This window comes from Bicyclus anynana, chromosome 20, assembly GCF_947172395.1.
Source record: "Bicyclus anynana chromosome 20, ilBicAnyn1.1, whole genome shotgun sequence".
Taxonomy (NCBI): domain Eukaryota; kingdom Metazoa; phylum Arthropoda; class Insecta; order Lepidoptera; family Nymphalidae; genus Bicyclus; species Bicyclus anynana.
Genome location: NC_069102.1, coordinates 6,600,878 through 6,618,978, shown reverse-complemented (window position 1 = coordinate 6,618,978; position 18,101 = coordinate 6,600,878). Strand labels below are relative to the sequence as shown.

Genomic DNA, 18,101 nt, shown 5'->3' with positions numbered 1-18,101 from the left:
GACAGTGCACCTGTGCTTGCGCATACACTTGTGCACTATAATATCTTCTGCGTACATGGTTAATCTCACCATGAGATTAGCCGCCGTGAGCGAAAAGTCGGTCGGGAGCATATTATTTATATTGATGCATATATAATGGTTTTAATCGATGCCGAAATATATTACTCAGAAATGAAACTAACCTAAAAATTATATCGACTCTTACCAGACTCCAACACAGGCGCTATAGAATCCAGTTAACACGGCTTTAAAATCATTACTAACAGTTTTTGAAAGTTCTTTGATAAACGTTTTCATAATTATTGAACACCACGACTATTTTTATCAATAAGTTACTGCTAGTTGGATATCTCTCGCCTAAAACTTTAAGTTTAACTTGCTTATCATAATATGTAACAACAAATAGGTACCTTTGCAGTTACTATCTTGATATCATAAAAAAAAACTAAAGCAAATTGTTCTGTACTCAACTGAAAATAATGGAAAAAAAATCAACTAATAAGTAAGCCATTTTAAATGGCGCAAGAGTTAGAACGTGCCGTTGATGTTAAAAGAATAAATGAAATAGGCCGGTCTTTTTATATACATCAATACACACTTAGATACTCAGATAAATCAACAAGAAAACCCACAAAAATCCAAAGGACTCTTATACTTCTATGTAAGCAAATTGAACATATAAGTGTGTATATTAGCTAAAATTGATCTTACGCCAGGTTATTTACCTGACTACATAATTATACTATATACTTATTTTTTGTCAATTATTATGTGTCATCTATTAGTCACAACTCTTCAGCTAAGAGATGTACATAGCCAAAGACCTGTATAAATAGCTTGGAACTTCGAATCCAGCAACACTATTTTTGCTGCAATCATGAATTCAGTAAGTACATTCCATCATTAAAATTAAAATATCGATAAGAAATATACTACGTAGTCTTGTCACCATTTTATCCATTAATTCCATTTATTCATTTCGTTATCAACCCATATTCGGCTCACTGCTGAGCTCGAGTCTCCTCTCAGAATGAGAGGGTTAGGCCAATAGTCCACCACGCTGGCCCTATGCGGATTGGCAGAATTCACACACGCAGGGAATTAGGAAAATTCTCTGGTATGCAGGTTTCCTCACGATGTTTTCCTTCACCGTTTGAAACACGTGATATATAATTTCTTAAAATGCACACAACTGAAAAGTTGGAGGTGCATGCCCCTGACCGGATTCGTACCCGCACCCTCCGGAATCGGAGGCACAGGTCATATCCGCTGGGCTATCACGGCTATTTGCTTATTCATAAAGGCTTATCTATAAAATGACAATAACAATTAATTACCCACAGGTAAGGTGCCCAATATGTTGGTGTTATTACCCCTCTGGATGGCAAGGGTACCTATATATCAAATAGCACCAACTCTTGAGTCACCTGACGGATAGAAAAGTTTAACACATATAATATCAATAAATCATTATCATTGTTTATTATAAAATTTATAATCTTTATAAGTCATAAATAAAATTCTAATAACTTGAATAGATACTATATTATGTTGTTATGATAAACCTACTTCAGTGAAATCTGAATAACGTTTGAATTCATAATTGAAAGTATTTAGAATTTCACGAATATATACGTTGACGTCTACATTTGTTATTCTGTCCATCACAATCAAAGGATATTTTCTTTACTATCTTCTATAAGTAATGTAAAAATATATTTTTAAATTACAGTTACTGTACGTCTTTGGCGTTATTGCATGTGTGGCCTACGCCACAGCTCTCCCGTACCCTGAAGAGCAAGTACTAAGTACTAAGTTAAACACTGATCTAGCAACTGAGCAAGTACTAAGTACTAAGTTAAGCACTGATCCAGCAACAGAGCAAGTACTAAGTACCAAATTAAACACTGAGACAGAGAGCTTAGAACCCGCAGAGTCTAGATACGGTCATCGAGGTTGGGGCGGCGGCGGTGGATTTGGTGGTGGTGGCGGTTTTGGACGTCGCCCAGGTTTTGGAGGCGGGGGTGGATTTGGAGGCGGAGGTGGATTTGGCGGCGGTGGTGGTTTTGGAGGCGGCGGTGGTTTTGGCGGCGGCGGTGGATTTGGTGGTGGCTTCGGTGGCGGGTTTGGCAGAGGACGATGATCCTAAAACTTTTAAGTTTACATTGTTACTTTCAAGTTGCGCGTTTTGATTATTGTCCTATGAGATTGCTTTGAATTTGTGCAATAAACGTCTATACGTAAAACTTGTTATCTTATTTATTTACATCATTTACATCACTAACTTCGTTTAAGTAATGTCATTATTAAAAGTAAATTGGAGCCTATATAATCAATAGAGATGACGACAGTTTTTAAAATTGTATATAAAAATTAGGAGTATGCTAATAGTAAAGCAATTTTGTAAAAGTAACAGGGTATCTGTGATCATTACATTCGGAACTACAGGGATTTAAAGGGTCAGATTTGCGGCACTACCACGGATCCCTGGAGAAACGCCCCATACAAAATGGTACGATTTAATGACGTCGTAGGTCCCAATGATCGTTGGATTAGTATGGGCGTTTAAACCAAATTACTAATATCATTGTTATTTGTGCATTTATGTTTATAGTTAAATGTTAATATTTTAAGGAAGCTAAAACTGTATGAATTTTCATCTAATTACGATAAAAGATTTTTAATAGTCTTATTTATTTTGCAAATATCCAGACAATCTTTGTTTTTTATGTATAAATTAGTTAACATTGACCTTATTTACCCGAATATATCATAAAAATCTACATATTCAAACCTAGTCATCATCCTCATTATGGATTTATTATTCATTTGATAACGATTGCTTAATAGGGTTTTGTAAAACTCCAATTAAGCTTTATTTGTACTATACGGTAGTTTAGGTATTTTGCAATAAATATAAACTAGCATAGTTATTACGAGTATATAATATCATAAAAAAAATTTATTTACATTATGTATAGCTACACCTATTTAAATCACCAACCATCCATTATTAATCTATTTCAACGGTCTACTCTATAGTAGGCCGTTGAAAACCTGGTCTTGTGGCTAGTTTTCCTTCCTTATAGGAGAAGGGATATGGAGGGATATGGAGAGACACGGGCGTAAGTTAGTTATTTCTGCATATCGTCTCCAAAGAGTAAAAAATTTTTTTGTAGTTTTGGGTGTACTCTTCTATAACAAGATCCCCAAGACTGTGATGGACCTGCCAATGCATAGCTTTAAACAATGTGTTAAAAAAAATACTTAGTCGAGGTTACTACACCATTGTTGAGTTCCTTAATGATAAAGATCAGCTTCCTCCTTAACAGGTAGTAAAACTATAAGAAATTGTAATGTTGTCATCAATTGTAAATTATAAAATTGTATGATTTGCAATTGTTGAGTTTCTTGCCGGTTTCTTCTCAGCAGAACCTGCCTTCCGAACCGGTGATAGAATCTTTACAAATAGTCAAAATATTGTATCTACCTATAATAATTTGAAACCTTTCAAGTTTCAAAGGCGCAAGGCGTTCAGATCATACGAGTAAACTCGTGCTAGGCGCAAAAAATCTGCTATTTTTTGCTAACCAACGGATGTCTGTCCAAAAATATCAATTTTCTAAATAAATATATCGAGTTTAACATATTCATTTAAGCCACAATAATTTAAGAGCTGTCATTTATATGCTCGTTCGAATTACCAAACCATTTATGCTTATTATTCTGATTGTTTTACAACCGAGAAATCCTGGGTTCGATTCCCAAAGCTTCATTTAATTGCTAATTTATATATTTACTAGCGGACCCGGTCAAGCTTCGTTTTGACTTAATTATGTGCACTTCTTCCCTACCCTACTCCTATCCTATAGTGGATTTAATAATCTCATTAGTCACTCGTATAGTGGGATGCAATCTTTATGAAATAAGGTGCGGATGCCATTACGCGCATTTCATACAAAAATAAAGCCGCGTGAGGCGACTTCGGGTTAGTGGGAGGCGCGACCGGGGTTATGGCCTGCCGCTGCGCTCCTGCGTTACCGGTGATACCTAAAATATTTTATTGCGCAGCTTAACGCACGATTTTCGGAAATGTCAAAATCAAGATTTCATCCGACTATACCTACTACTTGTGACTAGTAAACTGTGTATAGCGTGAAAACAATACATTTTTTTGGACAGTCGTGTAGTATATATACTAAGTTTAGATACGAAATTTTCCATTATTTACCTGTTAAAAACCAATTTATAAACGATAGATATGAATGATAAAGGTGAAATATAAATAAACGTTGCATTGGTATGGCATCATTGGAAAAACATTGTAATAGATTGTAGAACATTATTTTTTTTAATGTTAGATTGAAATAAAACAATTACCTACCTTAATTTACCGATATCTTAATTATTATATGTAATTATGCCAATGAGTTTATATTATTAGATATGGCACTAGTGTGTTTAAACTGAGCGCGAACAATTAACTTAATATCATTTAGTCACATAGTAAAAAATTAAAGTTCTTAAGCATAATAAACGGAAATGTATGACGGCCTCCGTGGCGCAGTGGTATGCGCAATGGGCTTACAAGATGGAGGTCCTGGTTCGATCCCCGGCTGGACCGATTGAGGTTTTCTTAATTGGTCCAGGTCTGGCTGGTGGGAGGCTTTGGCCGTGGCTAGTTACTACCCTACCGGTTCCGGTACGACGTTGTGTAGAAACCGAAAAGGGTGTGGATTTCATCCTCCTCCTAACAAGTTAGCCTGATTCCATCATAGATTGCATCATCACTTACCATCAGGTGAAATTGTAGTCAAGGGCTAACTTGTAAAGAATAAAAAAATACCTTAGTATTGTCTTCAAAGTATACTCAAAGTTATAATGCACACCTTTTTTGTGGTTATTTTATATGTAACGTATCTAACAGTATAAAATCATTGACTTTGCATATTATTGTTCAGAGTTATTTTAGTTTGTATGGAATATAACGCATGATAATATATTTTAAAAATATATTATTTGTATACTTAATATACTCATATTATTTGATATGCAATTTTGAAGATTATTATTTGTCTCTCCAATGACAAAAACTAAAATACAAGTACTGTAAACGTCCTCAGTATTTCTGTTATCCAAGCTCTTTTTTTTTATTAGTTATCTTATCCCTTGGGCTCAACTTTGACAGGACTTGTGCGCTCGCATACACTACTGAGATTCTATTACAGAAACTACAACAAAAACACAACCCAAAAAGCTCCATGTGTGTAAGTCAAAACATACAAGACAAAAGTTAAGTCCGATGAGTTTTTACGGCACTGTAGTCTACTTTCCGAAGGTAGGTCGAAGGAATCTACTGCTGATTGATTTGTAAGACGATTAGCTTTAACAGTTCAGTTAACTTATTTTATTATCTTATTTCAGGTGGTGTACATTATTCTACTATGTATAAACTTTATGTACGTCTACTCTTTGGTAATTCTTAAACCTGAAACATATGTTTCAGGTTTAAGAATTACCAACCCAAATTATGAAGAACCCAAACGTGTTCGCAGTTGGGGAGACCTTTCTGGTATGTGGGGTTAAATCTGCGCTGTATCTATATTTAAAATCAGGGGCGTAGCTACCTTATCAATGATACGGGGCCGCCGCATTACAGGGGCCACTTACGTGTGAAAGCAGAAATTGGTAAAATGTAAGTCACAATTTCATTTTTTCGCTGGATGCAGGTGGCTCAGAATCGTGATGTTTGGAAGTCCCTACAAAAGGCCTATGTCCTGCAATGGACATCTATCGGCTGACATGATGATGATGATGATGAATCTCACTTAATCTGATGTTTGACGAAATAAAAACATATGAAAAACTGCCAGTATCACTTCAAATGACAAAAAGAAAAAGCAGTCTCTTTTTTTCTGGATTATGCGTGTGCCCAAAAGCTGGAAACATCTTACATAGATCACTACTAGTTATTTTAATCAACATTTTTTCTTTTATAAGTTTTTACCCTTCATTTGGAGCTCCAACTAATATTGACACAGGGTCCTTTCAAGGCAAGCTACGTCACTGTTTCAAATGAAAATATCGACGATGTCAATATCGTTGCGAATAACATCAAAAGGTCATAATATTAAATTAAATTTTGAGATTATGTACTGACACTTGAAAATAAATGTTATAATAAAATTTTTAAAAAAAAATTTACTTATAATAAAATACTTGCGTTTAATTTTCACCTCGTATCTAATAGAACCTTGTATCCATTGACCTTTGACTACCGTTTTTATGATAGCAAGGCGTCCTTGAATTACGTTGAAATACCAAACTGGAGAAAGTAGAAAGGGCATTCCTTCATCCCGAAACACATATGCCATAGGATTTGTGTTAGTATCGTTCCCCATTTGTATCGAATAACACGGTTTTTAAAAGTGAAGTGACTCGTGGTCTACCTCATTATGAACGTAAGTTTTTTTTTTTTAAATAGAAATAATTTTTTTGATTGTATAATTATTACACAAGGTGTTTATGTACTTCTTGTGTAATAATTATACAATCAAAACAAAAGAAAATCTTTATAAAATTTGGCATTTTTTGTATTCTATGTCAAGTTAGTTCTTGACTACTATTCAGCGATGAAATCAAAAAAATCAAAATCAAAAATCATTTATTTCAAGTAGGCTCAGTTTACAAGCACTTTTGACACGTCAGTTGACTATTTGTAAAGATTCTACCACCGGATTCTACCACGATGCAGTCTAGTCTCTGTGGCGCAGTGGCATGCACGGTGGATTTACAAGACGGAGGTCCTGGATTCGCTCCTCGGCTGGGTCAATTAATGTTTTGTTAATTATTGGTTGGCTAGTTACCACCCTACCGGCAAAAACGTACCGTCAAGCGAATTATTGTTCCGGTACTATGTCGTGTAGAAACCGAAATAGATGTATATTTTCATCCTACGCCTAAAAAATAGCCTGCTTCTATCTTAGATTGCATCATCACTCGCCATCGGGTGAGATTGAGTACCTAACTTGTAAACAAAAATAAAGAACGTTTTCATAATAAAAGTGTTTTGTATTAAACAAACATTGTTAAAAATTTTAAAAATAAATAAATAAGAGTAAAATACGGCATGGGCCTCATAAGAAGGCTCAGAGTCACACAGCGGGCGATGGAACGAGCTATGCTCGGAGAATCTCTGCGTGATTGAATCAGAAATGAGGAGATCCGCAGAAGTACCAAAGTCTCCGACATAGCTCAACGAGTCGCGAAGCTGAAGTGGCAATGGGCGGGGCACATAGTTCGAAAAGCCGCTAGACGTTGGGGTCCCAAGGTGCTGGAATGGCGACCCCGCACTACAAAGCGCAGTGTTGGTCGTCCCCCCACCAGGTGGACTGACGATATCAAGCGAGTCGCAGGTATTCGCTTAATGCAGATGGCTCAGTATCGTGATGTTTGGAAGTCCCTACAAAAGGCCTATGTCCTGCAGTGGACGTCCATCGGCTGACATGATGATGATGATGATGAAAATACGACAAGGTCCTAATGCAACTTACTTTACTTAACTCAAATTCGTACCCTATATTACTTTACAGATAATCTTGTGTTTAGTTGGAGTAATAAGTATTATCGAAGGAGTTGTACTCGATCCAGCTCTATACTTGTCCCCTAGTCCGCCGCTCACTACCACTCACAACAACAAAGCCGAGGAGATATGGTCACAAACTGTTCAATCAAAAATCCAAGAGGCGAAGAAAACGACGTCGTCCATCGAAGAGAGTATGTAACCAATAAGTAACGTATAATTTTTGGACCTTAACTAAATCGGCAGTTGTACGTTTATAAGACTGCCTAGAAGCTATATTTAATAAAAAATAATTGATTTTAATTAAATTATATTCATATAACACTACTTATTAAAAAAGTTCAGTCTATGTTTCGAAAGGCCATAAATATAGCTTTATATATCGGCTCAATTAATAAAAATATATCCAAATTGGTTTTGGAACTAAAGTTTCTTTCGTAGAAGAAAATTTTATTAATTATATTAAAAGTACAATAATAGTATAAAATGTCGTTGAATTACTATTGAAACCAGAGATCATCGACAGTGATACTTTGTATATCTATATACTATATCTATACAAAGATAATGATGAAAGATGTGTGCATTTTAAGAAATTAAATATTACGTGTCTCAAACGGTGAAGAAAAAACATTGTGAGGAAACCTGCACACCCGAAAATTTTCTTAATTCTCTGCGTGTGTGAAGTCTGCCAACCCGCATTGGGCCAGCGTGGTAGAATAATGGTCTAACCCCTTTGAATCTGAGAGGTAAGGTTTGCGGTATTTTACCCCCGTATTCTTACGGGAACAGAAACTATGCGGCTGAAACCGCAGAGCGTCGGCTAATCGATTATATAAACAATATATTCACTACCCATTGCAATAAATGTCTAATATTAAATTCAAATAAAATTGTCGTAATTATAAAAATTGACATAGATGTTGATGGATTACAATTTGTGTGTGATTGATGAGACCATGATTCTGAAATAAAAACACTATTAGCAGACAGGTTCTGTACCTTGCACGCGAATACAATAATCCAAGCGGAATAAAAAACCGTTCGTCGAGAGGGCATTACCTCGGTATAACACAAAGTAGTTGTTACAAAAAATGCGGTAGGTAAATAACACAAAACTTTACATGCTCTGTGGTTTAAAAAGAAACTGCCAGCAATTAATTAACCAATCGCATTAACATAACAAGTAAACAGAATAAAACTCGCCATGCGAAGCCAAAATCTAACTTCTAAGAATTTTTTAGAAGATATTTTAACAATCTTTGTGTCTTCAATGCAATGATACTCGCCACGGATCTTTATGTTTGTGAAGTTAGCTGCGGAATGAGCATGCGCATTCGTACAGACGCGAACACTCCCGTTTGTACCGTTATTGATTCATTGCTCAGTCATTTGTTGCTTACTTCACAAACACAATATCTCGTGGCGGGCACTGTACAATACAAATGATACAAAAAAAGACATACCGATCAACTTGATAACCTCCTTCTTTTTGAAGTCGGTTAATGGATCAATACAATCGTTGCTAAAATACTATTCTCTCGGCACATGTCATTTATCCTAATAATTCTTAACCCAGTTCCAATTTTAAAATTAAAACACAGTTTAATAAGAAATACACCGCTATTTCGGAGCCTGTATATTTTGAAATGCATTAAATGAATTTCATAATATAATATTTTTTCAGATACAGACAAAACTTCAACGGAACCATCTGAAGCTATGGAACCGGCCGAGACATTTTGGCGTAGCTATCGTCCGACAAGTCTAAAAGGAATCCATATACCCTTAACGTTTCATCTCACTGGGGCTTATGGGGGAAACTCTGGCACCGGAGTACTTACTAGTGGATATATGAGCTTAGCTGACAGTAACGGGAACCGTGGAAACGCAGGTCTAGCTGGCAGTGGTTACAGAAGCTATGGAACTCGCCCTGGGGTAAGGGTTTATGGCAATGATGCAAAACCAGCATGGGGCGGATGGGGTAATGGAAAATGGGGGCATTATGGTAAAGGATAAAAATAACCCATTCTATGAGATTTTAGCTTTGAAGTTGTGTAGTACTTCAAGGCGTAGGTACTGACATCAGGTTTGCCAATTTTAACCCTTTCATCGATAATGTTAACAGTTACAAATTAGGTACTCATAGGTGCTTAAGTGTATGTATAATCTGTATTAGCACCCTAGCAATGTTTGTTTTATTTTTTATTTTATTTATTTATTTGCTTCACCAGTGATTGTTACAGCATTTATACAATTACAATATAAAAAAAAACACAAACACAAGGCTCTGCACAATCAAATAAAGGTAGATACGGCATGCTATACATGTTTGTAATATAAGTTCTACTACTTTTTTTTTCAATAAAAATTTAAAATTGCTTGCAGAAAAAGCTTGCTTGAAGAAAATAGAATATATAATATCTCCATCAGCATTTTATTCCTCATCCATGCATTTTCATTCAATTCTAACGATTTATCTCAAGAATCTGATGTTTTTCATAGACTTAGTAGTACTGAAGTTTCTATTATTGTTAGGTTATATTATGCTTTTCTCTCCGAATATGCAAAATGACTGAAAAAAAAAGTTAATCTTGCATATTATTTTCAAATATAATTCAATAGAGTTTTGAATTGAAACATTTCTACTTGATCATGGTAACTACATGCATTTTTTATAGTGATACTTACCTAATTATAATGTGCCTATATCTATTCGTACTTGAAAATTAGGTACGTTTATTATTTTTTATATTTTCATTTATTAGTTCATATTATAATAATTATTAAGTGTTTATATATCCACCCGTACTCCAAAATTACGTTTAGTAACTATGCTGTATATTTTTAATAAAGACTAGTGGGAAGCGTGTATACTTTTTTTTATTACATTTGGTACACCTATATGATAAAAGTTTGTGCGTGAGTGTGACCTATACGTTTTTCCGGGATGGAAATAGCATATATTCTGCTGCATGATCCAATTTAATATTTATACAAAATTAATTTGTTAATTACGAGTATTTTAGAATTTGAACTATCGTGAGTGTTATTTATATTAATTGATTATGAAACACGGCTAAAACTCACGTGTTATTAAGTCGGAGTATGCCCGACTAGTTTCGAACACATACGGGACCCATAGTCATGAGCTGGTTTTTGCATCGCGGCACGATTCAAACTGATTCAAGAAGAGTATATCAAAATTCATTCAAATCGTTTTAGTGGTCTAGCCGTGAAAGGTAACAGACAGAAAGAACAACAAACTTTCGCATTTATAATATTAGTAGACGTACGATTGAGTATCAAGTTACTTCAGTAATCAAACCTGGGATCTCCCACTACAAAGGCCACATTACGCTAAAGAGGTCGTCAAACAACCTACTCGTGAGTGCAGACTTAATTTACTTTTAATGACTCATTTAACAATTTTATATTACTTAGCCGATTGATGACTTCAATTTGTACGGAAATTCCACACATTATGCACATACCACTAAGTACTTATATCATTGAGTTCATCCTATTACTTATGTAGGTACATAGATGGATAAATTCTTTGCTCAGACACAACAGTCAACAGTTTAACAGTCAGAACAAAAGAATGCGCCAAAATATTTTCGCTAAAAAGCGATCACCTCCATACAACCACAACAAGAATTATGTCCAGGTACATAACAGCTAATAGGTATTTGTATGTAACAAGACATGTCTGTTTTTGTTTATGGTACATACTAAAAATGCGGTTTTTAGTGTCTATTTTTAAGTAAGTATATTTATTTAAAATAAAAAAGTAAAACATCAATATAATTTTTAAATATTTTACCTATCATGAATCCATAAAAATATGTTACCACTGAGCCGAAGAGATTGTTATAAATATAAATCGTTTAAACGAATAGAAAAATCCTCCACAATTTAAAAGAAAGATCACTGTGTCACTTTATCATTCTTTCTGCTCTCGATTATCCTGATTCCTCCAACCTATACCTATTGGTCAAAGCTTCTGATCAAATGAAACCGTAACACAGAAAATTTTAGCAGACTCTGAATTGATTACAAAAATAAGAAAACTAATGTCGAACAAAGGTTATGATTCACAACATTTGTCAGGACAACTTAATTAACAAATAAAACTGTAACCAAAATAAGACCCTAGAATGGTAGAGAATGACCTTGAGTGAAGTCACGCACTTGTGAACGTTGTGTGTAGGGTTAAAGGTACCTTTGACTGGTAACAAACACTCCCCTTTTCCACTCAAGTCACTCTCCCCGCCTATCTTAAGTACCTAACCCATAAAGAGTTACACAACAAGAGATGTGGACGGCTCGAACGCCACAATCACACTGAAGCCGTACCGCAAGTTGTTGCAACGCGGCGATAACACTAATAAAAATATAACAGTAAGTAAAGATACTAAGTAACTCTCTAAATATTTTCCTCTAGTAAATAACAGGGGCGTAGTCCCTTACGTGTGACCACGGGCAAAAAAAAAACAAAAACATGCATAAGTGACAAAAGTAAAAAAAGCAATACATTGAGTTGAAAGACTTAGAGAGGCTTTTCGGGTTTTGCCGCTCGTGTATGGGTTCCCCTAACAAATTTTGATATAGGGCCCCTGTACGGCACGCTACGCCACTGGTAAAAAACTTGAATTATTGTATCGTCGACATCCATTCTTTTCCGATCTAGTATCTAGATTCCTTGAAGACTCAAATAATAAGTACCTACTCAATAACAAATTGCACCTACTTATTATTATTATAAGTTATTGTTGTGCAGTCTGCGTTGACAGAGGTCATCTACGAACACTTAGTAGTGATTAGTAACAATACCTAGTCAATTATTGTAACACGTGTTTTTATTTACGTAATTTAGTATTGTATTTTATGCACATTTTTAAGCAAATTATCATCGGTAGACTTTGAAGGTACCTACCTACTAATATCGATAATTTACTACAATCGACATAATAATATATCTACACGTATGTTGAGATTAGAACAAATTATAGTGACATCCATTGTACCGCCTCTACTACGTTCTATACTAGTATAATTATGTAGGTACCTACGGGAATTAAATGAAGGGATATACTGCAACCCAATGAGATGTAGCTAAATAAATAAACTTGATGTTAGTAAAACGTTATTTCAATTTTCGCAGTTTTAAGCCACATTGCTGATAATAATGTATTGCAGCTTCCCGCTATTTCTTAGCAAGTCCTTTCGTCAGGGGACACATGTACTAGTACAAGTACAGTAGTAGTTACTACAAGTAATCTCTACCAGGCGGTTGCCTGGTAGAGATTACTTGTAGTAAGTAATAAGGCCGCCTTTGCATGCTAAGCTAGCTAGCTAGCTAATGCTAATTTATTATGGTATTTTTGTGTGCAATTAAGTATTTCTTCTTCTTCTTCGATTCGAGGTCGAAAAATGGAATAGATGGTTCCGTTATTTATTTAATTTATTATTAAAGTAAATAAATAACGGTATTAGTCCAGCACAAAACTCAGAATAGACGACCTAATAGAGATAATAATCCGATCCATAAAAATTAAATAGCATCTCAATGTACTCTGTGGGAAATATATCTATAACAATCATAGAATACAGTTGCACTTGGCAGCGACTTAATTACCTAATTACATCAAATGCAATTCATATCCTGCCAACCTGTCAGCCTAAATAACCACGCATCCTGTTCGGTCCCAATTTAAGCACTGCCATGCCGTTTTTGACATCAATAGTATTGTAGATATGGCGGCAGTACTGCTTTTAGTTCTACCAGTTTTAGCGTCATGTTCAAACGATGGCAACATACATTTGTTGGAGGAAGATATAGCGATAGCCTTGCGTAATTGTTACTTGAACCACGAAGTGAAACAAACAAAGGAAGCAAAACGCCAGCGTAGAACAAGTGACGATTATGAAGACCCATTACCACGCATCGATTCTCAAATAAACCCAGAAATTAATCAATACGATCATGAAAGACGTAACACAACATATAAAATGCATGTTCTAAATAACTCATCTGGATACCCTGACTACGGAATCAGAGATGGCGAGGAAAAGCTTATCAATTTAAAACCTACTAGCCATGGAAATAAAATGCATAATGCAAGCACTTATAATAGGTATATAAATTCTACAAGAGTTAAAAGAAATGAACCTCTAATGAACAAGGATGATAATGATCAAGTTAGTAAATTATGTTTTGAAGGTCAACGTTAAAATATACTTCATACATATAGTATATGATGTATATACTCGTAGTAGTAGAAGTAAAGGAGCAAAATAATTTAATAAGCTATTTCTTTAGTGAGCAATAAACCGTATTAGTTACTAGCAGACTTTTGATAGGTAATTGGTAAACAAAAAAATACTGAAGCATCTCAACAATGATTGTAATTGAAAATTGTCATGAATTAAAAATGGACCACTACTATAGAAGTGGGTTTTGGATTTTCAGTCCACCACGCTAGCCCAGTGAGGGTTTGCGGGTTTAAGCTTTACGTTTGACTTTGTAGCTGTCACTGTCAGATGTTAATGAGAATGATTGATTTAAAGAGTAATCTCAGAAGCATGTCGAATCTCCACCAACTTCCTATCTGTCTAACAACAGAGATTTAGATGGAAAGACGACCAATCATCAATCAAAATGAATATTTCACAACCAAAGCCAGAACTCGACCCTAGAGTCTTAAGATCAACAACTTTAAGATCAAAACTAACCGCGAAACCAACGAGGCAGTAAAAGAAACACATTTACCAAGTAAATTATTTTTGAAGAAGAAATAGTTAAGAAGTTTTGTTTCAAAGTTCTTGTAAACGAAGCCTACTCATCAATTATCATATACGTTTTTTTTTATTCTTTACAAGTTAGCCCTTGATTACATTGTCGGTTTTTACACGACGTCGTACCGGAACGCTAACTCGCTAAGCGGTACGTCTTTGTCGGTAGGGTGGTAACTAGCCACGGCCAAAGCCTCTCACCAACCAGACCTGGACCAATTAAGAAAACCTCAATCGGTCCAGCCGGGGATCGAACCCAGGACCTCCGTCTTGTAAGTCCACTGCGCATGCAGTAAAATATGTTTGTCAATCTAGGTATGTAGGTAGGTACTAATTAAAAAACCTACCAATCGGACGTTACAGTGCATACTTAAATAGCTACAAAGTTATATATTCATAGATTGTTACAATCATAACACTTTTTTGCAAGTCCATCTATTTTGCAAGTTGGATAAAAATATAATTCGTTTCAGTGCCTCAGCCAGTGTGTGTTCGCCAATTTACAAGTGGTAAGTAAAAACTGTTATTGCGTATAAATAATCAAGTAGTTATTTGAGTAATAACCTATTATGGTAATTCCACACAGGTGGACTCGAGGGGTATTCCCCGAGAGGCGGAACTTTGGAACAAGATACAAACAGCGGTGACATCGCAGCAGTCTCGGACCTTGCTAAAAGATCAGATACATTCATGCTTTCAAGAACTACAATCTGGTAAATTAACCTGATAACTTTATTTTGTATATCTCTTTGGCATGGCAATGCTTTGGGGTTTTTTTTAAGTTTTTTTTTTTATTCTTTACAAGTTAGCCCTTGACTACAATCTCACTTGATGGTAAGATGATGCAGTCTAAGATGGAAGCGGGCTAACTTGTTAGGAGGAGGATGAAAATCCACACCCCTTTCGGTTTCTACACGGCATCGGAACGCTAAATCGCTTAGCGGTACGTCTTTGCCGGTAGGTTGGCCACGCCACGGCCGAAGCCTCCCACCAGCCAGACCTGGACAAATTAAGAAAATCTCAATCTGCCCAGCCGGGGATCGAACCCAGGACCTCCGTCTTGTAATTCCATCGCGCATACCACTGCGCCACGGAGGCCGTCAAATGTAATATAGGCCAGCGCTTGACTACAATTAAGCCTGATTAAGCATTAATGCGATCTAAGTTGGAGCGCGCTTACCTAGAAGATGCCTATTCACTCTTGGTTTCTATACAGACGTTCGTGGAAGCGATTTCCAGTTCGAGACAATTTAGTATTTTATATTTTCTAAGCCGTGATAGCCCAGTGGGTATGAGTATAACCTCTGCCTACGATGCCGGAGGGTGTGGGTTCGATCCGGTCCAGGGCATGCACCTCCAACTTTTCCTTAAAAATCACGTGTCTTAAACGATGAAGGAAAAACATCGTGAGGAAACCTACATACCAGAGAATTTTCTTAATTCTCTGCATGTGGGAAGTTTGCCAATCCGTATTGGGCCAGCGTGGTGGGCTATTGGCCTAATCCCTCTGATTATAAGAGGAGAGTCGAGCTCAGCAGTGAGCCGAATATGGGTTGATATTGATGATTATGATATTTTCTAAATTCGATCCAGATCTTGTCAATTTCACCCACTTGAGGTATCAATTGTATAGTCGGGAGCATGCAGAATACGTCAAGTGCTCGTCTACCTACCAGCGGCGAAATGTTCATACAGGCCGATTACCGCCTATTAAAAATCCATACATCATCATCATCATCATCATCATCATCATCATCATCATCATCATCATCATCATCATCATCATCATCATCATCATCATTGTAATGAATATGTATCGATGATTGAGAAACCGGAGTTTGTATCAAGCGTATTAATTTCCTTTTGTTTGGGACGGCTTACCTTCGTCAATTCCATCCTTCGCCACTAGTAAGCCACCCCTGATGATCTGTTAGCGTGAAAATATAGGTAAGTATCAAACATCAAATTCAAATAATAAGTACGAGTTATTAAGTACGAGGGTACGAGTAATTGAATTATTAATTTACTAGCGGACGCCCTCGACTTCGTCCGCTTGGAAATCAATGTAAACTTTTAAGCCCTATTTCTACTTTAGGGGTTGAATTTTAAAAATTTTTGAATTACATTGTATTTCGTATTTTTTTGTGATTTATGAACAAATGGAGAAATTTTTAAAACTGTAATTCTAAAAATGAAGGACTTTCCATACAAACTTTCAACCCCTATTTCACCCCCTTCTCATTTTATTTTCGCCATAAAAAGTATCCTAAAACCTTTTCCGTATTATGATCTTAAACCGTGCCAAGTTTCATTTGAATTCATTCAGCAGTTGGCATGATGCCCGAATAACAAAAATATACGGACAGACAGACAGACGGACGGACAAAAAATCGAATAAAAATATTTTTAGCTTCAGTATAGATTATATAATGCCCCCAACAAAGATTTTCAAAATAACTTCAATTTACAGAATTCGTATTAAAAGTATAGATTCTAGATGGCGCTAGTAGTACTCTATGCCACGGACCACGGTAACGTTTGATGTTACAAATGGTATAAGTAAAATCTCATAAATGTATAGAATTCGATCAGTTTTATTATGAGTATAGATTACTAAGTTAATAAAGTAAATTAAGCTTTTATTTTATTTATTTCAGAATCTGAAGACAACGGTTGCTACTACTCAAGCAAACTGGAGAGTTGTCTAATGCTACGATTTTCAGATAGAATTAGAAACACAGAACCGCGTTCCTAATAGGAACAAAAAATAATGAACCGAGCTCGTATTAACTAATAGATAAGCATCGTTTGCGTTTTTCTCGCTCTATAAAAACGTTTATTTTATCTTTAGTTTGATTTTATGCAAAACAGAATAAAGTCTGTAATATTGTATACGCAGTTTCTTTTTATTATCCCTGAAAATGTAGAGATATCCATAAAATAATATTTTAGATATCCAGTAAATAAATTATTATTTTGCGATCGTCGGTTCAGTGGTTATCCTATGTGGTATGTGGTGTTGGATTACGGGTCTTGGGTTCGTTCCTAGATCCGCTTACGAGTAGATGAGATAATGAGTTTTTCTTCCTTCTAAGAAATTTTCAATTAAAAATTCGTAAAAATTTCACGATACGAGTTTATACTACAAAGAAGGTCTTATATATTTACGATATTACTTAGTCGTAGTATGCTTTTCTGAGTCCCAAACCAAAACTGTAAACAGAATGTGGTCCTGGATTTTTGTATACTCACTTCCTCGCAGAACCACATTTGACGACCTCCATGGCGCAGATTTACAAGACGGAGGTCCTGGGTTCGATCCACAGCTGGGCTGGTTAAGGTTTTCTTAATAGGTCTGGTTCTGGCTGGTTGGAAGTTTTGGCCGTGGCAAGTTACCATCTACCGCCACGCAATTTAGCGTTCCGGTACGATGTCGTGTAGAAACCGAAAGGGGTGTGGTTATTCATCCTACTCCTTACTAGTTAGTCCGCTTCCATCTTATATTGCATCATCACTTACCATCAGATGAGATTGTAGTCAAGAGCTAGCTTTTAGCAAGAATAAAAAACAAAAACATTTCCAAAATTGTGGACTAACCTCTCTTATAATGGCCAGACCTTTTTTCTATCTATACCTACTTATAATAAATCTGTAGAGAGTTCAATTCTTTACATGAAATATATTTCCAAAATAACTATCAGCGGGTGATTAGTGATCGATA

The 18,101-nt window shown here is 35.7% G+C and overlaps 2 protein-coding genes across 2 annotated transcripts; both read left to right on the top strand.

Moving 5' to 3' along the window:
- Positions 1–6,334: 6,334 nt before the first annotated feature.
- LOC112049006 (uncharacterized) lies at positions 6,335–10,456 on the top strand. The gene is made up of 3 exons (XM_052887809.1): positions 6,335–6,461; positions 7,593–7,776; positions 9,270–10,456. Exons 1-3 carry the CDS (start codon positions 6,456–6,458, stop codon positions 9,599–9,601), a joined length of 522 nt encoding a protein of 173 aa, XP_052743769.1. The 5' UTR covers positions 6,335–6,455; the 3' UTR covers positions 9,602–10,456.
- A 2,804-nt stretch (positions 10,457–13,260) lies between these two features.
- LOC112049039 (uncharacterized) lies at positions 13,261–17,332 on the top strand. The gene is made up of 4 exons (XM_024086774.2): positions 13,261–13,786; positions 14,854–14,889; positions 14,967–15,093; positions 17,038–17,332. Exons 1-4 carry the CDS (start codon positions 13,343–13,345, stop codon positions 17,133–17,135), a joined length of 705 nt encoding a protein of 234 aa, XP_023942542.2. The 5' UTR covers positions 13,261–13,342; the 3' UTR covers positions 17,136–17,332.
- Positions 17,333–18,101: the final 769 nt, after the last annotated feature.